Raw genomic sequence first — 22,080 nt, 5'->3', positions numbered from 1 at the left:
TACATATGTTAATGCAAAAAAAGGATAATTGCTTGTACAGTGATGACAGTGCCATGTTAATTTATTTCTTTTGTCTGAATTTGAATATTAAAACACAAATACTGTTAATGTGGATATGAGGAAATATGATCTGATAATTTCTTTTCCTTTCCAGCAGTTTCTCTTTCTGTAATTAAAATTGTAGGTCAGAAGAGCACTGACCCCATGGAAATTGAATGATATGCAAGATATCCAATTTCAGCAGTTTGAAGAAACCACATGATGTTTCCATTAGAATGTAAACCGATGCAATTGAATGTATTTGGTTCTTATCCTAAGTGATACATCTTCTTGAAGAACAGTGATAAGCATTTGTAAAACACCTTATTTCCTCTATACGTTACTCATTTCTTCCACTTGGCTTGGGAGGACATCTCTGCCAAAGAGTTCTGGTCAATAAATGGTTTCTTTTGTAAATTAAGCTTCTGAGTTACACATGGGAAACCATCATTTTTTGAGGCAGTATCAAGATCCTTTAGTATTTTTTTGTTTTCCTCATTTGAGCCAAATACAAACTTTATGAGTATCCTTTTAAACATCTGTGAAGTGTTGCAGCTAACATTGCTTGTCTAAGCTCCCACACAGCTTGGCAAATCTGTACACTTCATCTAAGAGGAAAAAAAAAATCAGAACGGATCACCCAAGAAGCAGCAATTACATTTATGCTTCTAAACAAAGAACCGAAGGGTTTTTATTAAATCTAAACTTGTAATACCATGTAAGTTTGTGTGTATACTTTTTTGTATTTTAGAGGTGAGTGTCAGAGAAACTCTTATTTTGAGCTATTGCTGAGAACACATGGGTGGATATGCTAATAGCAGTTACTTGCTGAAGTCTGGAAGATGGCTTTTAAGATTTTGGTGCCAGAATGGATCAGAGCTGTTCCACTGAGCAGCGATGTCATGTGTTCCTATCCCTGTTGCATTCCTCTACCCCAGATGTTTATGCAAGAGCACTGCACTGGTTTGGAGTTTGGAGCAACATGGAGGACCAAGAAGTGTCCTGTATTCAGCCAGGTTTGAAGATCCTGAATGTCCCTTTTGTGTACATTCAGCTTCAGCATCTTGAGCTGCTGTTGCTTAAGATCTGTAGCACGAACAATCTCTCTGATGAGGTGGTCAGATTGTATGAGCTAATTTTAGAATTTCTTACCAAACTAAAAGGAGTGCTGCTACAGAGTGGTTTAGCAGAACTGTTGAGCTTAAGTGGTACATGCTGTTGCAGAAAGAGTCAGTTTTCTTCCCCTCCTCCTCCTCACTTCTGCTGTGCCAGATTTTAGCATATGTCTGAACTTGCAATGAGGAAATTTAGGGAGCTGAACTGTCACAAAGCTAACCCCGCAAACAAGCAGAGAAAAGGATGAGTTTCTCTCTCTGACTCACCTCACAAGAGTCAGATGAGCTGAAGAGCTAATGCAGGCGAGGTGGAAGGGGAGGCCAGGGCTTTCCCTTCTTAGGGCAGCTGCCCAGAGCATGGCTTTGCTATAATGTTTCAACAGCCTGTGAAGGAGAAGCCTTTTAGATATTTCTGAAGATACTACATCTTTCTGCTTCTTGGTCCTTTATATTTTCAGAACACATCCAGTTAATACCTGAATTTCCTCAGCAAGTTTCTTTCTGGTGGTGAACAACAATTTTAATGGGGAAAATTGAATGCTGTTAGGTCTAGAAGACAGATGTCAGATCAAGCCTATAAGTGAAGAGCAGACCACATGTTAATCAGGCATGCAAATGTGGGTCCATGTTTTAATTTTGGGCAGCAGTAGGATCATTATTGGAAAGCAAATAGATTCAAAGTATCAGGATACATGCAAAAAAGGAGAGAAAAGAAGAAGGTGAGAAAAAGGAATCCTTAACAGGGCTGGCCTTTTTAGGCAGGGTGATGACAGCAGGGAAGCAGAGGAGAATTGACAGATTAATCAAAGACTGAAATCTTACCTTACGCAGTATCCTTGTAGTGGTTATCCAATCTGAAATTTAGTTTTCTTGGGTCGTTTGCTGAAATCTTCTTCCACAGGCATACCATAAGTATTTTGAGAAAAAGGATGTGGAACTTCATCTCAAATAGCAGATTCCCAAACTGCTGCTACATTTACTCTTGCTTATGCTTCTGGCAGGGTTTTGCAGCTGGAGGTGAATGAGGAATGGCTGCACTCAATAGCATCAGTCTCATGTGCTGTTTTCTAGGATTAGGGTTCTTTGTTGGTGTTGTTTATGAAGCTAAATCCTATCTTAAGCGTAGTGCAGAAGTTGATTTGATATTTGCGAATTAACGGGATGTATTAATTTTTCACATTGTGTAACCATGTAATAGAGTTTCTTGCAGGAAAATTGCTGGGCTATCTTATGGGATGTGAGAGGGTTAGCCTGGTGGTTTTTTAACCTGCAGGGCTGCAGCGCTAGATCAATGCAAAACTGCTTGCACTGCGTTAGGAGTTTGATTCAGAGATCTTTGAAGTCTGTGCAGATCTTTGACTTGACTTTGCTTCTTAGATTGGTCTTTGGAGAAGGAACTTCAGTCTAGTTTAATGTCTCACTTTCATGAGTACTAAAGAAATTAAAGCTTATCTCTTAAACAGTTACCCTACTAAACAACAGATACTGCTAAGCCACAGAGTCCAGTAATAAAGTAGGTTGCATCATAATATAATCCTGAACATAAGAGCATTTAAAGCTTTGATCTGCTTTATTCATTTCCGAAAGTTTAAACAGAAGCGTAGGTGTGGTTCTGTGAGGCAAGAAGTAATCTCTTTCCCAGGACAAGCTAAGGCAGTGTTAAGGATTTTTTGTTTGTTCTTTCTTCATCAGTTTGAAAATCCTTTCTATCGAGAAGTAGTGGATTGAAACGGTCAAATTTTATTTATTTCTTTTTACTTCAGTCCAGTTCAGTGAACTTAGTTTCAGCTGGAGAAAGGGTGACAAAGATAATCTTAAATGTATCATTTGTCAGTCTCACTGTGAAACAAAAGTAAAAAAAAAAAGAGACATACGATAAATTACCATACTTTTAATGTTGTCAGGAGGATCGTGCAAGAACAAAAATGATTTGTTTGTTGTACTGCCACCTAAGTTGCTGTTACCACAGTGTCTGCCAGTGTGCGTTTGTATAGCAATTAATATAAAAAAAGTTTTTCTACTGTTCATTATGCCAATCTGTTAAAAACTGTTGTAGTAAAAAATTTTAATTATAAAGAGCAAGTCAGTTTGATTCCAAAGGCTGAGTTTGATAGAACTTGTAAAATAGTACTTGAAGCCCCTTTCTTGTCATTCTTTCCTTGATGTCTTTACTGAGCTTTCCTACATAGTTTATCCTGTTCTTGAGGTCCTCTGAGCTTGTTTTGTTGGACACAGCCACAACAATTACATGCTAATTAGTGGCCTCAAGCATCTAATTAATTGTGAAATTGTTGCACAGTTAATAAGAAGAAATTATAGTAGTCTCTGGTCCACTCCATCAACACCTTTTGTCAGCCAGTGTACGCAGCATGTGGTGTCCTCTTACGGGCATTAGTAAGCTTCTGTTTTCTTAGCTTCAGAATGGGAAATGTTAATCTGTATCATACTAAAACTTCCCCTGAACTTCCTACTAGTAATAAGAGTAAAGTACCTGGGGGTTTCACATACTGTTCCCTCTGTGAAAGGTATTTGTGGATCTGCCTGGTAGGGTTCTGTTACAGGAACCTCCTCTTCACCTGTGCAAAGGGCTCTGATGTCCAGCGTCAGACAGATCAGACATACGCTAACTGAACACTCAGGCAAAGGGCTGATATATCACATCAGACTTGCTCTCTCAGTTGGTTCAGCAAGGGTCTCATGTTCTTTCCTGATTTTTCATGTTGCTATACCATTTGTCCAGCAGATCTTAAAAATAACAGCTAGCAAGATAGTAAACCAACTTGAGAGCCCCAGCAATTAAGAATAGCTGAATTTGCAGTCTGAAGCCTAAGTCTTGTTCACACAGTAGAACATTTTCTGTAGTAATGTCTTTGTATTTCTTTGGATATTGTGCCTCAGTGAGAATGGAGGGCAAGCTTCAACAGAAATGAAATCTTATTGCAAGCCTCATTGTTTTCCTCTTCAAGAGCAAAATATTTTACAAACTTGTGGCGTGTAAAGGTCAGAAATGTCTATGCAGTGGAGTTGGTGCTAAGCTCTTAAAAATTATAGAAGTATTTACCTGTTCCTCTCATGGAGATGGTAGGAATGGGTTTTGTGTCATGTTCTGGGACCCCCTTAGTGAGCTAACACGGTTCAGATTTCAAGTAACAGAGAAGGTTCACCCAGGGCGGGAGTCAGAGCTCAACAAGTATCTCTGTCACACTGTCAGCAATCTGTTAATGGTGTTACTCATATTAAATAGACTTTTTTTTTTCCATTTCATGTTGAAAGCCTGATTCATACAGTACATGGACTGAAAATGTGTGATGATATTTGCCCTTTCGACCTTGTGATGATATCTGGCTGAGATGGATGCTCTTTGCTCTTGGCCTGGGTGTTGCAGGTTGGGAGATCTGATGAGATGCATGATATAGAGGGGGCATGTTCCAGCTGCACAGTGTTTTGGATTGGAAGGCAGATGCAGGAGTCACTCCTCACTCTGTCCTTTAAAATTCAGGATTGACACATCTCGGAAGATTCATAATCAACTTGGACTTTTCCAGTTTATTCTAGTGTTCCCTTTGCTCATTATGCCTTGGAGCTCTTGGAAATGCACATCCTATTTCTGCATGAAAATAAGGTTTTACATAGATTGATGTGGAAGTTTTGTTGGATATGGATTGGATTTAACGTTATGCTACAACAGTGTTGTTCTGTAGGGATTAAAATTACTGTGGTCAGTTGAATCATTGGGAGCAACTTGAAGTGCTTCTGATTTCTCCTTTTGGCAGCCATCCTAATCTCTTGCAAGAGATTGTTCTTTTGTGGGAGAAGGAAAAAAAAACAACTTTTCATTTCTGTGGCTTTGAGTTCATGGATTCAGTCTTTCTGTTAGAGAAGTCAGTGTCAGGGTCCCCATTGACTTCAGTGGAGCATGCAGTACAAGGCCTCAAATGTTTTGCCATCTGTATGGGAACAGACTGCAGGAGGAAGAAGACTGGCAAGAAAATGTTTAGCTTCTTTTTCAGTGGGGGATGGAGCACTAAGACAATTTGTTCTTTAGGTTGCAGGCTTCTGAGCTGCTTCTGCTAAATGTACAGATGCCTATAGACAGCCCAGATGTCTGGGAACTTCATGGACAACTAGATTTGTTGTTTATATACCATTTTACGAGCAGCTTCTGTCAGAACCTTTTTCCTCGTGTCTACAAGGTTCCATAACCAGCTGTGCAACAGTGTTCATTAGGTGTTAAGTGAAAAAAAATTACTTGAAAGCTTTGGCCTTTAACCTCTCCTGTGCTGTGTGAACAATTTGGAGTTGGGTTTTCAGTCTAATTTGGCAACTGAAAGTGAAGGAAGCAACCAGTTTACTAAAATAAACCGGAATTTTTGCTTTTTTCTTGGACAAATTTCCAAGCTCTGTTGCAAAGACATTTGCAGGTAGCAGTTGTTACAGACCTCTCCATACCCTTCTTCTCTTCTCCCATCACCCTAGGGATTTGAAATGTCATGAAGCAGAATTAGATTAACAGTAAGTGCAATTTATGAGTAAAAGTGAATTTTAAGTGATCTGGGGAGCTGTAATACTTTTAATAGTTAATGAAGATTTCTTAGTGTGGTGTTAGTCATTAGCTTTCAGTAATGCCTTGTGAGTGTTAACAAAGACATGAGCAGTAGGTTCTGTTCCATATAAAGCAGAATTTACACCATGTATGTTTGAGCTGCTTCCTCAGCAGATTTCCTTCCTTGTGTGACCTCCTGAGGCATCCATTACCTGGTTGTCATGCTGGACTTGACTATTTTCCTCCCCTTTTATCCCCAACATGGGTGTGTGAAGCAAATTTCTGCCGGAGTCTCAGTAATGTTTATAATACACCATTTTATTCTTGTCTTACATAGCTCTCCGTGGCTTTAGAAAAGAATTCACAGCAGCACAGAATGTTAGGGGTTGGAAGGGACCTTGAAAGATCATCTAGTCCAACTCCCCTGCCAGAGCAGGGTCACCTAGAGCACATCACACAGGAATGTGTCCAGGTGGGTTTTGAATGTCTCCAGTGAAGGAGACTCCACAACCTCTCTGGGCAGCCTGTTCCAGTGCTCTGTCACTCTCGCAGTAAAAAAGTTTTTCCTCATGTTTACATGGAACTTCCTATGTTCCAGTTTGCACCCATTGCCCCTTGTCCTATCACTGGACATCACTGAAAAAAGCCTGGCTCTATCCTCCTGACACTCGCCCTTAGCATATTTATAAACATTAATGAGGTCGCCCCTCAGCATCCTCGTAGATAAACTGAGGAAGTGTGGTCTGGATGATCAGGCAGTGAGGCGGATCATGAACTGGTTGAAAGGAAGAAGTCAGAGAGTTGTGGTCAATGGGGCAGAATCTAGTTGGAGATCTGTGACTAGTGGAGTCCTTCAGGGGTCAGTACTGGGACCGGTACTATTCAATATTTTCATCAGCCACCTGGATGAGGGAGCAGTGTGACCTCAGCAAGTTTGCTGATGACACTAAATGGAGAGGAGTGGCTGACACACCAGAAGGCTTTGCTGACGTTCAGCGAGACCTGGACAGGCTGGAGAGTTGGGCGAGGAGAAACTTGATGAAATTCAACAAGGGCAAGTGTAGAGTCTTGCCTGTGGGGAAGAACAACCCCATGTTGTTCTTGAAGGGAACTACTTGAGAGAGTCCAGTGCAGAGCCACAAAGATGATTAAGGGAGTGGAACATCTCCCTTATGAGGAAAGGCTGAGGGAGCTGGGTCTCTTGAGCTTAGAGGAGACTGAGGGGCGACCTCATCAATGTTTACAAATACATTAAGGGTGAGTGTCAGGAGGACAGAGCCAGGTTTTTTTCCAGTGATATCTGGTGATAGGACAAGGGGCAATGGGTGCAAACTGGAACATAGGAGGTTCCATGTAAACATCAGAAAAAACTTTTTTACTGTGAGAGTGACAGAGCACTGGAACAGGCTGCCCAGAGAGGTTGTGGAGTGTCCTTCTCTGGAGACATTCAAAACCCACCTGGACACGTTCCTGTGTGATCTGTTCTAGGTGATCCTGCTCTGGCAGGGGAGTTGGACTAGATGATCATTCAAGGTCCATTCCAACCCCTAACATTTTGTGAGTATAATCACAGTTACAGAATATGACCTTATATTATCGCTTCCCATTCTTGGTAATAGAGCTTGAAGCTGATTTCATGAAAAGGGAAATTGCAGCCATATTTGTCTCTTGGGGCATGCATACAGCTGAACCTAGGCTCTTAGATTAATAAATTACCCTTTGGCTAGGTCCACAGTAAACTCAAGAATGCATAAATTAATTAGATTATTAAAAATTAGTTCCCAGGCCTATTACTTTGTGACAGTTCTTGCAAGGCCCTGAGGACAACTTTGACATAAAGTGGGTCATTTCATAAGTAGTGGACCTTGGAAATTGTTGAATAGAGAACAATTACATTTTTTTCAAGTATATTTTCATGGATTTTGTGCTGCTGTTTAAGTATGCTTTGTAATGTAATCTACTCAACAAACTAACAGCTCAGTTATAGTCACATATTTGACAGGATGATGGGAGATTTCTTTAGGTGAAACTTGCAAAGCTATTTAAGGTAAGTAATTTTTACAAATTTAAATGTCTACTGTAGCCCATTTATATTGATTTATTTCAAAACCTGCGGAAAAGGAAATTGTAAATTTGAACATATAGTATTCACAAAGATCTTAAATTGCTTAATTTAATGTTTTCAGAATTGTACACCATCTTTGGCCAGAAATTGCCCTTTTGTCTCCTATTGAAATGTATCAGGCCTGAGATGAAATACACTGTTTCATCTTAAGTATGATAATACAAAGAAAAAACAGGTCAGACTTTGTTGTTTGGTGTGTTGTTTCTTTGTTGTTTTGGTTTGGGTTTTTTGTTGTTTTGGTTTTGTTTGTATGTTTTTTTGGTGGGGTTTTTTTTTGCTTTCTCGGTTTGTTTTGTCTTTTAATGTTTGCTTTTTAAAGAGAACAGTTTTAGAAATGACTGCTCCTGGAGATCCTGGTCAAGTAGCTGAGCCTTTATTGCAGTCCCGTGGATGCTGGTACTGTAGCCAGCACAGTTTGGTTTAAAATTCTTCTTTATGTTAGTTGTTCTGTACAGATCACTGGTATTTCATGTGTTGGTGTGATTGAGAAAGAAGCCACTGCCAGGAGAGCACTATGCCTTGCCTTTCTCCCACTGATACTGCTGTGGTGGGATGGCAGCCTGCTGGAGAATCTGGAAAACCAGACCCAGGCACTCCAGATGTCTCACCTTCCTTGATACAGTGACACAGTGCTTCAGGCAACCTTTAAAGAGAGAGTGGGTTGGATGAAGTCTTATATCATACCTAAAGGGAAGAGGTTTGGACCAGAGGTTCAACCCTGTTTACTCTGAGGTTTTACGGTATGAGCAGCTGGGTATCCTCTAATTACGCAGGAAGGACTTTAGAGACTTGACATGGTAGGCAGAATTTGCCTGGCAGGGCTAAGATTTTTTGTTTGCTTTTCTTACTGTATGCAAACATGCTTGTGTTATAAAATTAAGGACTTGAGAGGCAATGAGGAGAATGTGTTTGTCCGTGCAGCCTTACTTCTCCTTCCGTAGGCTTCTGCCTTGCCTGTGTGCAGAGGCAAGCCCTTAGAGAAAAGCCAGTGTGCGTTAATGCGTGGAGCCCTGTGCATGAATTAAGGTTGAGCAGGCCTACCTTGTATCTGGCAGTTCATCTGAATGCTTTAATTGCAAGGTAAGTTGCAGTCATCCATGAAATTCCAGATAAAAGCATGTTAGGAATTTTGAAGGGTTCATATATATATAGATATATATGGGTGAACCCACCCAGCTGATGGCTGTACTAAAACCATCTCCTGTTTCCACTGTTGTCAATACCAAAAGCACTTAGGGGACTATACCAGGATTTTGTATATACACTGCTCAAGTGTGACTGCGTGTTCTCATGACCAGGACATGAAACTGCAGCAACTTCTTGATCTCTTCTTCCTCTCTGCCCCCAAATCCTCACCCCGTTTGTGGATAATAGCCAGCTCCGTACACACACACCCACCAGGTTTGTGTGGGTTGTTTTTTTGTGTGTGGTTTTGTTTTGTTTAGTTTGTTTGTTGTTTTTTTTCTTTCCATAGGATAGGATCAGTAATGAACAAAACTAGTTAGAGTGGTTAAATGTATGCTGGCTTTGCATGCTTGGTGGAGAAAATGAACATGTTTAAAAATTGCTTAGGAGAAGAGGATAGAGCATTGGCTTCTTAGCATGCAACTTGGGAATCACAGGATGGGCAGACAGATTGGAAATAGGAACTAGCAGCATGCCAAGATGAGTGGATTGGAGAGGCAAGAATGGGGGTGGAAGGAGTGGAAATAGTGGGTGATTTCCATGGCAGGAAACTCTTGACTCTGTGTGTAATAGTGAAGCAGTTGAGACACTGGGAAGGGAGGAGGATGATTTGTCAGATGTGCCCTAAGAAGTAGTTTCAAAAGCAATATGTGAAGCTCCTAGATGAGGATGAGGGGTGACTCAGATAGCTAGTGAGGCTCTAGCCCTTAGAAAGTGAAGGCTGTTATGCATGGCTATTAGGTGATGTGGCTGAAGATGGGAAATATTATGTCTTTGGCAACTTGTCCTAGGCTTGAATCAAAATATTTCCCTGTCTAGTTTGGAAGACACTCAGCTTGGTTTTATTTATTTAATCAAAGTAATTTGGTGTGGTTTTAAGAATTTTGCTTTTAAGAATGTATTACTTCTGTTTTCTTTTAAACTGTGGGGTTAAAAGGGTTCTCTCTTTCCAAGTGGTAATTAGAAGTGCAAATACCTGTGATGTTATTCTGATTAAGTTGCAGCAGCAGATACCTGGGATTTGTGGTACAGGGACAGAGCTGTTCCATTTTGGTTGCCTTGCTCTTCCTCTTGCTTGTCATGGTGGGTTTGGAAACTGCTCCAGTGCAGCTGGTGCTGTGTTTGATTCTCCTTTCATAATTCTCTTTGAGCAAGTTAAGAAGTTGATTGGGTTACAGAAAACGACAGGAAAAGCTGGGGTGCCAACTAGCCCTGTAGCTTTGCTTCTGTGTGTAGAAGTGCCATGGTTGAGAAAGTCGGGGGCGTGTGACTGAGCTTGGTCAGGCATGATAGGGCATAGTTGAAGCGACAGAGAAGGAGGGATGTTACTGCCTTTAAGTTACATGACTTTGAGTAATTCAGTAAAAAAAAAAAAAGCAGCGAACACCAAAACTACAAAAAAAACTAAAAAAAAAGAAAATAAAACCGAACAACCAGACTCTCTAGAAGTTTCTGCTTCTCAAGTCTCAATTCTGAGTTCAGGCCTTAATCAATGAAGATTCAAAATTACCTTTATACCATGACCTTCTATAATAATGTAGAAAAGCAGTTATAAAAAAACAGTGATAAACTTTGAATATTTTTACACTAGACATGTATAATAACTTGAATCTGTATATAGCTGTATATCATCCTGATACAGTCTGCAAGACTGAGAACAAGACATGTCATTCAGGGTTGACAGTGCTTGTGTCACTGCTGCTCATGTGATGCTACTACTGCTGCAGCTGATCTGGGACAGCTGAACTCTGTAACATTGCTGCTTCCAAAGTCCTAGATATGAAGTCTTGCAGAGACACTGCATGGACACACAGAAATAGTTACTGTATTCTTTCTCTGCATGGACATGCCAAATGCTTGAAAAACAGTGTAAGGTGTCTGTTAGTTACTGCTCTTCAGTAACCTATCTATGCAAAATACTGGGAAGCAAGTGTGTGTTGGTTTTTTTCTGTGGTTTTAACATGACACTTTGTTTCTGCCTTCTGATAGGAAAATCTTCAGAAAGATTTTATTTAATAATATACTCTATAAAGAAAGAGAAATAGTGTTGATAAATCTATAATTTGTTAATCTGCAACCAAAGGCTTTCTTTCATAGTTGAAGCATTGTTTAGCTATCCTTCAGCCTTGCTGTCAGAGGACATTTTCCACAAGCATTTTAAGATCAGTCTTCCTAAACACTGGTTATTAAATGTGTGTGTTCTTTTGTGCTTGCAGTAGCTTTGCAGACTACTTCACTGAAGTGTTAAAAAAAAGTCTTCGTCCATTTAAAACACAGAGGCAAATAGTTATATATATTTATTTCTGGTGTTGTTTTAATTGTTTAGTAAAAATGCAGAAGTGAATTGAAAAAGCACCACTAACCTTCTAATTATCAGCTAACCTTGCAAACATTTAAAAAAATTCTTTAAAAATACTATAAAAGAATCACAGAATTACTTTGGTTGGAAAAGACCTTAAAGATCATCAAGTCCAACCATCAACGTAACACTGACAAGTTCTTAACTAAACCATATCCCTTAGTACTATGCCTCTATGACTCTTAAATACCTACAGGGACGGTGACTCCACGACTGCCCTGGCCAGCCCGTTCCAATGCCTGACCATTCTTCAGTATAGAAATACTTCCTAATATCCAATCTAAACCTCTGCTGTCGCAACTTGAGGCCATTACCTCTTGTCCTTTCACTTATAACTTGATTGAACAGACTGATTACCACCTCACTACAACCTCCTTTCAGGTAGTTGTAGAGAGCAAAAAAGTCTCCCCTCAGCCTCCTTTTCTCTAGGCTAAACAACCCCAGCTCCTTCAGCCAACCCCTCCTAAGACATATGCTCCAAACCCTTCATCAGCTTCATTGCCCTTCTTTGGACATGCTCTAGTAGCTCAATGTCCTTTCTGTAGTGAGGAGGGGCCCCAAACTCAACACAGTACTTGGGTTGTGGCTTCACTGGTGTTGAGTACAGATGTAAGTTTGCCTCCCTGGTCCTGCTGGTCACACTATTTCTTATGCAGTCAGGATGCTGTTGGCCTTGGCCACCTGGGCACACTGCTGGCTCATGTTCAGCTGGCTGTCAATCAACACACCAAGGTCCTTAGCTGGGCAGCTCTCCAGCCACTCCTCCCAAAGCCTGTAGCACTGCTGGGGGGTTTTGTGGCTGAAGTGCAGTGCCCCACATTTGGCCTTATTGAAACTCTTGGAATTGGCCTTGGCCCATTGATCCAGCCTGTCTAGATCCCTCTGCAGAGCCTCCCTGCCCTCAGACACATCAACACTTCCACCCAGTTTAATGTAATCTGAAAATTTACTAATTATGCACTCTATCCCCTCATCTAAATCATTGATAAAGATGTGAAACAGGAGTGGCCCCAATACTGAGCCCTGGCGAACATGACTCATGACCGGCCACTAGCTGGATTTAACTCCATTGATTACAAATCTTTGGACCTGGCCATCCAACCAGTTTTTAACCCAGCAAAATGTATGCCCATCCAAGCCATGAGCAGCCGGTTTTTCTATGAAAATACTGTGGGAAGCAGTGTCAAGAAGCAAGATTCTGATTGGTCAGAGTTGCTCTAGAAGATAAATAATATGAAGAGATGAAATACTACATTTTTTTAATCTAAATGCCTTTTAGTATCTGAGGTAACTTACCTCTCATACGGTTATGCTGAAATACTGCTTCAAGATTGCACCAAGATGTACAGAGTTTGTTTACTTCTTTGGAGCATGTAGGACTGGGTGGAGAAACGTATCTGTATAGTCATATATCAAGGACCGATTAAAAAATAAAAAAATCTCTTTAGAGATTTCAGTTGCATTTACTACTGGCTCTGGCAGAGGTTACTAAGAGAGGCTGTGGAATCCTTGCGATAATCAAAAGTTATCTGGAAGCAGTCCTAGGCAGCCAGCTCTGGGTGGCCCTGCTTGAGCAGGGGAGTTGGGTCAGGTGAGCTCCAGAGGTCCTTTCCAAACTCAGCTGGTCTGTGGTCCTGTATGGATCAGGAGAATCATCCAAGACAGCTAGTGTCCATAGGACCCATTTCCAAGTGTCACTGCAGTGGCTGAGTAGGAGTCTCCTTGTTAGGTAGCCATTTCCCATTTTAATAGAGGAACTACTAGTAGTGGGTAGGCTACTTGGAGAAGCACCCTTGGGGTCACAGCTGTTCTGTCTCAATATTCAGTAACTCTTGCTAGCTAGTTGTGCGATACATTGAGATGTTAGCAAATTTTAAATTTCTGGAGTTTGTTGTAAGCTGCAGCCAGTTTTGGCTCTATTAAATGGACTATTCCTGGCATTGAGCACTTCCTCTGTGCAGGATATGTGATCTCATCATTGCTCTTTGACTCTTCTTTGAACTCCTTCCAATTTACCCAAGTCCTGAGCTGCTGGCCCTGTCACTAGGCCTGGTGTTCCAGGAAGGGCCATGCCCCCCTCTTGCCTGCAGTGTACTGTGGGGAGCTCACATTGCCCAGTGGCTGTCACCCGTTGTCCCACTTGCCCTTCCTCAAACGGCCTCCCTGTCCCATGCCAGCCGCTGGTGCTCCCAGTGCCCCAGGGTCCTGGGGATGCACTTGCCTTCACCAGCAATGCCAAAAGGCCTCTTGGCTGGTCTTTCTTCCACAGGCAGGAGGGACAGCTGTGGTGGTGGCCCATCCACTACTTTCCTTTAGTCTTTTATTCTGCCATATCTTTTTGTTTTTCTCAGATTTGTTTCAAATTAATTCCTAATCTCTGGTTGGGTAACACGTATTTGACCAGTTTCCTGTTCACATCAACACCTTTATATGTAGGCAGATCAAAATACCCTTTCTTTTATTAAGCACATCTACATTCTAGTCCTAAATCCATGTGTCATCAGATTTGGTAGGGGTAAATGCTAGTGTAAACAAGATTACATTTTCAGTAGCCCGAGTTCAGAGGCTTTTTAAATTTTTGTTTCTGAAGTGGGTATACAAGGAAACTTAGTAATGAAAATGGAAGTAAATTGAGATCTAGATATAACTTTTGATTGCCAGTTAAAACTTTTAGATTACATTGACCTCTGTTTTGTGCACCCCTTCTTCTTAGGTGCATTAAAGGAATTACTCTGCAGTAAGCTACAAAAATATTGGAAGTTTGCTTCTTATAACTTTCTGGAGCTGCTCGCTCTGACTCTAGAAGGAGCAGTGTCTCATTAGGGACACTATAAATAAATACAAGTCTCATTTTTCTGTGCCACTAAGTAGGTCCCACTTCAGTTCAGAGCAAATACCTTATGTAAGTCTAGTGTGGAAAACTTCCTCAGTGCATAAGCATTGTTGGCATTGACCTATTGATAATGAAACTCAAAGCCTGTGTTCTCTTGTGAAGAGTGGACAGAGCTTTGTGTGAACTGTCAGAGGAAGTTAGAAGTTTAGTAACTGATGTAGAAACAGAAGGCCGCCTTTGTATTTTTTCATCCTAGTGTGCCTTTGACTAATACTGTTAAGTACTTAGAATTTGGTCCACTGTACTAACCAGAAGTTAAACTTCTGGTTTTAGGAAAAAGGAAAAATAAGAAATATATATATCTTCTCCATCCCCCCAGTCTTACTGTTTCAAAAAGGGTCTACAGTAATGTGTGTACAGTAATGGATGTGACGTTAGTGGATATAGTTTAGGGGAGTGCTTTGGAGAGTAGGGATGATGGTTGGACTTGATGATCCCAAGGGTCATTTCCAGCCGGAATGGTTCTATGATTCTAATAGTTTCTTGCTCATAAGAAATTAACCTCAAGAAAGCAACTGTGTCTTTGTTCTCATGAATTAGAATCCTGTTTTCTATAATTTTAAAGATGTTTAGATGTTGCCGTGGATGCATAAGAAAGTGCTTTGAGGTTTTTTTCCTGAATTGTTTTTATAACATTCTAACCCAACTACTGTGAATGTTTCTTAGTTGTCTTAAATAAGACATTTACTTCCTCTTTACCTGACAAGTGACAGTTAACCCTGAGGAATGTTAAAATGTGCCCAATCAGAATGTGTTGGTGACATGAAAATATATCAAGCACGTGTTTTGTGACAGCATTTGACATTATGTAACTGTGGGTTGTAATTATTCAGATATGATGTTTGCAGACAAATTAACTTGGAAGAGCACAGCATGTCAGGTGCATAAGGAAGTGTCCAAAGAAAATAAAATATTTCTCTTGCATCTTGCCTCTTAGCTCTGGAGGCAGCTACAGTGCCTGGCAGTGTAATATTTACACAGCAGTTGAGGTGTGAAATTGCCTGCCGTGGTGACATCCTAATCCATTTTGGCAGTGCTGTGACGAGTAAAGAGCATGAACGTATGCAGACCTATTTGGTGAAACTGGGGGCAGACCTAAGGTAAAAGATAAAGAGACTGAAGAAGAAAGGGAGCTTTCCTTGAATTTGCAACCTTGCTGTTTCAGTTCAGAGTTCAGTATTTGAAGTGCTGATGGAGCAGGGGGAGCAGCAAGTGCCTCTGGAGCCACTTTCTGCGAGTAGTGTAAAAATTGTGGTGTATTTATAATGCGGATGATGACCATGAGTCCTGGTCACCTGCTGACAAAAGGAGCAAAGCAAAGTTACAGTCATCTGAGTGCTGGAAACTTTCACTCCTAATTTTTCAGTTCTACTCTGTGGACTTTCTTGAAGTAAACTGTATCTCATATGGTGGGTTAACATAGAAGGCTGTATATGAAGACTGCGCAAACTTTAACCATCTGTTGTAGTGAGCTGAGGTTACTGTTGAAGCTGGCAAAAAGGTATCAGATGGGTTCCGTAATGCGCTTCAGCAAAAAACAAAAGGTAGCTGATTAAGAAACACTTTTTTTTAAACAGAAAGCAAGGCTGATGTTCAATCTCTTTAGTATAAAGTGCATTGTTTAAGTAGTTCTTCTTTCTGTAGTAATTTCCTTGGATTGTTAGCATACTTGGTCTTGTTTTGTGCATTAAGCCGTTAAAGTAGTTCAATTTTACATTTATACTAGGTCCTTCCTGTTAGTGAAAGTAAGAAGTTCTTCCCAAGTATTTCCAATCATGCTTTGATTACTTTCTGTTGTTACTCTGTCTGTGGACCAGGCCACATTTATTTCAAGACTATTGATCTCAAACCTGAAAAGCTTGTATTGTTGTTTATTAGTGTCTTGTAAAGTTTGAAACTTTTACTAGGGCTGCAGTTATGCAGCCTGCATGCTTCATTTTTGTCACAGATACATTTTAAACCTTCAGCCGGTGGAGTGCCAGGAGGCACTGGCCCACTGGGATGCTGTGTTCTTCGGGGTAATACATGATTAAGATTAATCCTTTTCCTCAAGGCAGAGATGTGGAGGTTCTGGTGGTGATTTTCTAAGCATCTGTTTTGGACAATTACTTGCTTTTCCTCACTCTTGTTCCTATTTCTGTTTTTCATTGGCTGGTATGAATAGACTGTAGTTTCTAGTCCACCTAAATCCTCAGATCTGATACTCAGAAATTGGTAAGGATTGCTTGAGGTGAAGGAAAACTAGTACCTTCTGAGTTTAATGATAGGACTGATAGATAACCAATTTCAAAAATCTAAAGCGAGAGCCATAGGCTGTGCTTGGAGCTGCCATGATGGCAGTGAGGTTTGGGAGTGTGGAGTGCAGCAACAGGGGCTAAGCATCCATGCTGGGTGTGCTTAACAGGCTTTGCTTTGGTTAGCTATAGCCTGGTGGTGTGGACTAACCACCCGTTAGGTTTTCTCCAGGAAGACATTCCCATTACATTTTATCCAAAAAAATTGTGGTTTACATGCTCTGAAATCCTTCCACAGCTTGAACTGCAGTGTTGTGTGATGCAGTGTACTCCCAATAAAATGCATATGTAGAAGGTGACTGCAAGGTGGGTCTGCACAAAAGGTTAGCAAAAGATCCGTGGTGAGAGAGGTCATTACTGACTATTAATATGTAAAAGGGGGATGGGATAAAGTGACTGAAGGAGAGAAAAAGTCAAATATATACAGCTTGATTAAAGTTGTGGCTTGCCAATAAAATAGTCATACAATTTGCTGGTGACACGGTTTGTGGCATGGTGGCTTCGTTGTGGGTGTAGAAGTGTACTGCATTATTAAGAGCAGATGTGTGGAGATTTGGCCCAATATGTGGAGTTTTGCAAGGAAAGCAAATAGCCTAGATCTGGAGGAGAGCATATTTTAGTCAAGTGTGAGACACCTGTTTAGCTGATCTTTAGCTTAAGCAAGTATAAATGGCCAAGTTATATTTTGACAGCCAGCTGCTACCACCATCCTATTCTGAGCTGGCAGCCACACGTTTTCACTGATGAACAAAGTCACCAGCTTTCCAGGTAAGTGCATATATTACACAACAGGAGAGAGAAGACAGGAAAATGAGTGATATCCATGTTACAAACACATGTAACATACATGACCCAGAGTGCATACTTGTGATAACAGTTGTCTTTTTTATACTTTTAACACTAGGTCTACCCTGAATTACAAATCACCAATGTCGTTGAAGCCAACCAGCCAGTTACGATCCAGAACTGGTGCAAGAGGGGATGGAAGCAGTGCAACGGCCACCCCCATATTGTGGTTCCCTACAGGTGTTTGGGTGAGTGACTGACTTTCAGTCCATTTTTTCCTGCTCTTGGGTTTTTCATTCTCTTAATGAAAAAGATTGAGAATCTGTATAAATCACTTGTACATCTCTGTATTATCACCTGCTTTCGGGTGGGTATTGTCCAGCATTAACTAGAGAGAAAATACTCCTGCTCTTCTGGGTACTATTTTCATGATATGTTTCTGCTAACTGTCTTCATTTTTGTCATTATCTATTTTACCCCTCTTTTCCTCCCATACGGACATGCATGTGTGCACCCACTTTACAGTTTTTTTGCTTGTAAGCTATCCATCTTTTCCCTAAATAAATACTTTTTCCTCCATTATTTTTTTTTAAAGTCTAATACTTTTGTCTCTTACTGTGAAAGACAATGAGAATCTGTTTTTATTGAGAGCAAGCAAAAGCTAGATTATAATTTCTTTCTACGGCTTTATTTTTGTAGCAGTTGCTTGCTATTCTCTCCGGTGTCCTAGGTGCTTTGAATTGATTTCACCAATTTAAAAGGGAGTCCTTAATTTTTTGCTAACTTTTACTTATGTCAGCATTCAGAAAACAGAATCATGTTAATTTCTTGTTTTCATTAATATTCTAGGCACAATATTTGCTTGAGATTATTCCACACACTATTTAAATATGTTGTTTTAACATTGCCATTTGAATTGTCCTAAGTCAGGTGCCTAGTTTAAATGCTGGAGTTTAGAGTTACAACCTGCTTTTTTGCTGCTAAGCTGGGGCGGCAAAAATATCTGGAAAGCATCTCAGGCCAGTTATTCTATGAAAGAAATTATGAAAAAGATTCAGAAAATGCACAATCTTTATAGCTTTTTTGTTCATTTATGTAGAATAGGTAAAATGCATGGTGCTGTCTGCCTGATGCCCAGGCAGTGAGAGTGCCAATTTAAGAAAGATAGGACTGCAGAGTATCCAACAAGCATGGTACTGCTGTGGGCAAAGGTGCCAAAGCAGCAGATGTGCACAACCTATACCATGAAGTATCAGGGAAATTTTATTGTTCAGCTAAGTTTTTAGATCTGATGCTTGTATGTACGGATATGAAATAGGCATTTTTAGACCTGAAGTACATCATTGCTGGTGCTAATGCAGGCAAGAATAACAATTTTTGTCTGAGCAAAAGTGTTCAAGGAGAACCCAAATTCAAGACTTTTGATGAGGGGGAGGACTTACTTCTAGGAATAAGTCCTGGCTGCAGGAAGGAACCTGCTGCTTTTTGTGTGCTTTCTGGACTTCTGTGTGAGTTAAGTTGGTCACTTCTACCAAAAACTTTAATGCTGAAAGGGATGTTCTCTTCTACCCATTTGTTGCTATGTTTTCTTTAGTTTTCCACAATCAAGATAAAAATATCATTGTATAGTGTCAAAATCCTTGTAGAGCCAGATAAATGACTTGTTAGAGGTGGGGCAGAACTGCAGTCTCACCTAGCTTCATCATTATATATTTGATTAGATTCCATTTGAGTGCACTTTCATTAATTAGAGATGTGGTGGGAGGTAATCAGACCAGTGGAACTATAAAAAATAATTTTATTATTTGTTTTCATCATAAGTAAAACTCTGAATTATGGTCACAGATCTATTGTGCTCAGGATTCGCTATACTTATGTAGATTTGGTCAGTGCCCTGGAGAACTTACAACCTAATTTAAGATAAAAGGCAGTGTCATCACAAAAGCAAATGAATATAAATTGGCCATGAATAAATTTAATCTTGAAATTATGAGGAAGTTTCTGCAAGATTGAGGAGCTACAGTGGTCTTCTGTTAGAAAGAATAAGAAGTCTAGTAATTTAGAACGAAGCTCATAAATTTATGAAAGGGTTATATGCAATTCCCTGCAGGAGTCAGGAACTGGACTTGGACTTTTAAGGTGTCTTTCCTGACTTACAGTTTTGAATTAAAAATTAGCAGGAGTTGACTGTCTCCTATCTTAGGTAGCAGGGTAGGCATTGCTTGCTGGAGGCAAAAATTTTGAGACATTTAAACACCTTGTTCCCATTAGTGCTTTGCGCTTAGCTCCTGTTTTATATTTTAAAATCCACCCTATGCTATTTTTTACTGATATCCTTGTAATTGAGGCTTATGAAGTTGTCTGCTTGCACTTGTGTTTGTCATCTTACTCCTATGCTGCCATTCATCCTTCAACCCTGACTAGAAAAAAAACAAGCAGAAACAAAAGCCTTAGATACTGATGTTCCCAAGAGTCTACTGTGAGAAGAGTGGCCACATAATTACTTACACTGGAGGAAAAATGGTGAATGTGGCCAGTATTTGTCACTTCTCCATCAACCAGCCTTCTACTTGATGTGTGGCTAAAGTAGGACTTCCCTGCATGATGTGGTGAAAGTGCACTAGAGTAGGAGGCTGGAGCAATGGGTCATTTTCCCATATGTGAGGCTAGGAGTACAGCCCATCCTGGGAAGTCAGGCTTGCTTAGTACCCAGCAGCTTGGTATTCATCTGTAGCTTGCAGCCCACTTTGCCCTCACTTGTTGGCTTGCTGCCTTTATAGTGGTGAACTTGGTCATAAGATGAACAAATCCTCTGTAATGAGAGTAAGTCTTGAAGGAAAAAAAAAGTGTAGTTCTGGGTTTCTAACCAAAAATGTTAATTTACTTTTCCTGTCAGCCAATTGCCCTTTTAATTTATTAGTTTGATTTTTCTGTAGTCTAAAAGTTGTGTTCAAATACCTTGAACACTCTTGCTACCTTGTACATCAAGGGAGTAGACTGGATGTACATTAAATTTGGTCTGTTAGTTTCTCATGGCTTTAACAGATGATATTTTTAAATTATTTTATTCAGTATCATGTTTTTAATTTGGATTTGCTTTTTGGTTTGTTTTTTTTTTAACTAATCTTGTAGTCTGAATGAACAGCTCAGTATGGGGATACTAATTTTATTAATAATCACCTTAAGCAGTACTATTAGTATTTAGAATACTATTTCCAAAATCTTACTTTTACAGAGTTAAGGAGTCCTGAGAACTCTTTTTCAATTTCAGAAGTTGGGCAGTGGCAGTAATTTTTGTGCAGGTAGATGGTTGATGTGGACTGCCAATAAATCCTTTGACTCTGTTAAGAACTGGGATGCCAAAAGGAAGTTGGGCAGTGGGCAGCTGATTGCACGGTGGAGTCAGAAATTTTACTTACACTTCAAGAATCACTTTCAGGACCTTGAGTCAGCTTATAGTTCCTTCCTTGTTGACATTTGTTTGCCACAGAGGTGAGAAATGGCAAGTGACAAAAATGGGTCTGCTTTCAGGCCAGAACATCTTCACAGTCCATTTGCATCCTAGTCTTCAGCTGGGGCTTTCTGAGATGTGTAGCAAGCACATCGCTACAGGACTTGACTGCTCAGCAAGTTTTTTTTCTCTGAGACTCATGCATGATGGTACTTATTGCAGCTATTTGTAGCAGAATACTTTAATATCTATTGGATTTACTATATTATGCAGTTTCATGTTTTCTTAAGTAGATGCAACTAAAGCATGAAAGCAATAATTTAAATGTGGAAAAATGAAAGCCCCTTATTTGACTTAGCCATGTGGCCCCTAAAAATATTCTAATTAAATCCAAAGAAAAAAAAAATCATACTGGTTTAATACAATTTTTAAGATATTATTTTGTGCCTGTGTGCAGGGTTTCTCAATTTTTTTAAAACTGCAAGCTTTGAAAAAATGTTCTCATTCAATAAATCTGATTTACCAATGCATTTGTTGCATGCTCCCAGAGACACAGGAGATGACTATACAGTTTCAGCTCACTGATGAGGGGAAACTTCCTGTGAAAATAAAGCTGTTGAATGAATTTTTGTTACCTTTCTCAACACACTGAAGACGTTTGCCTTAAGACTATTTTTATCTTCTTCCTTTTAGACAATTGACACGTTCCAGTGTGTGCTTATTATGGCTCAAAGCTCTCTTAGTCACCTTGTAAGAGAAATAAGAAATTAGGTGGCTATTTAGGTTTCTTGAATGATAATGTCAGACTGTCGTCTTCAATGGAAAAAAATAAATCTGGGATTTGAGGACTCTTTTTTAGTAATTCAGAGATGAAAGTGCTAAATTATGCTGTTAGGGTGAGGAGTGTGCAGATTGACATAGAACGCTGAATGTGTTTCAGTGTTTTGACAAAGATGAGCCATGTGGTGTCCTGGCAGAAAAGTGAAGATCTGCAGCACTTTCTTGGCACGGTGTGAAGTGTGCGTGCTGGCATCCTCACACCTGCAGCATGGAAAAAGCAGGTGTTTTTAAGACCAAGCCCTGCATTGTGGTTACAGCAAGCTTGCCGCGGGGCACAACTGCAGGGTTTAATCAAACAGTGCCAAGAAGCCCATGATTTCAACCTTGTTTTATGAAAGTGGAAATGATTCTTGAAAAATATCCTGGCCTCAGACCTCGCCTTGTTAATGTTGGAGGGAGATCTGCCACTGGCTGCAGCAGGAGGGCAGGATTTCTGCCTCTTGGGGCAGT

The 22,080-nt window shown here is 40.2% G+C and overlaps 1 protein-coding gene across 2 annotated transcripts in view; it reads left to right on the top strand.

Moving 5' to 3' along the window:
• APP (amyloid beta precursor protein) overlaps positions 1-22,080 on the top strand; it is a 211,738-nt gene that overhangs the window by 48,255 nt on the left and 141,403 nt on the right. For both annotated transcript variants that reach the window (XM_051625412.1, XM_051625418.1), the window contains exon 3: positions 17,458-17,587. In XM_051625412.1, the coding sequence (XP_051481372.1) occupies positions 17,458-17,587 (130 nt within the window). The remainder of the gene's footprint in view (positions 1-17,457; positions 17,588-22,080) is intronic.

Source organism: Apus apus, chromosome 1 (assembly GCF_020740795.1).
Source record: "Apus apus isolate bApuApu2 chromosome 1, bApuApu2.pri.cur, whole genome shotgun sequence".
NCBI lineage: Eukaryota > Metazoa > Chordata > Aves > Apodiformes > Apodidae > Apus > Apus apus.
Note: the sequence above shows the minus strand (reverse complement) of the source record. Positions and strands in the feature narration are given on the sequence as shown.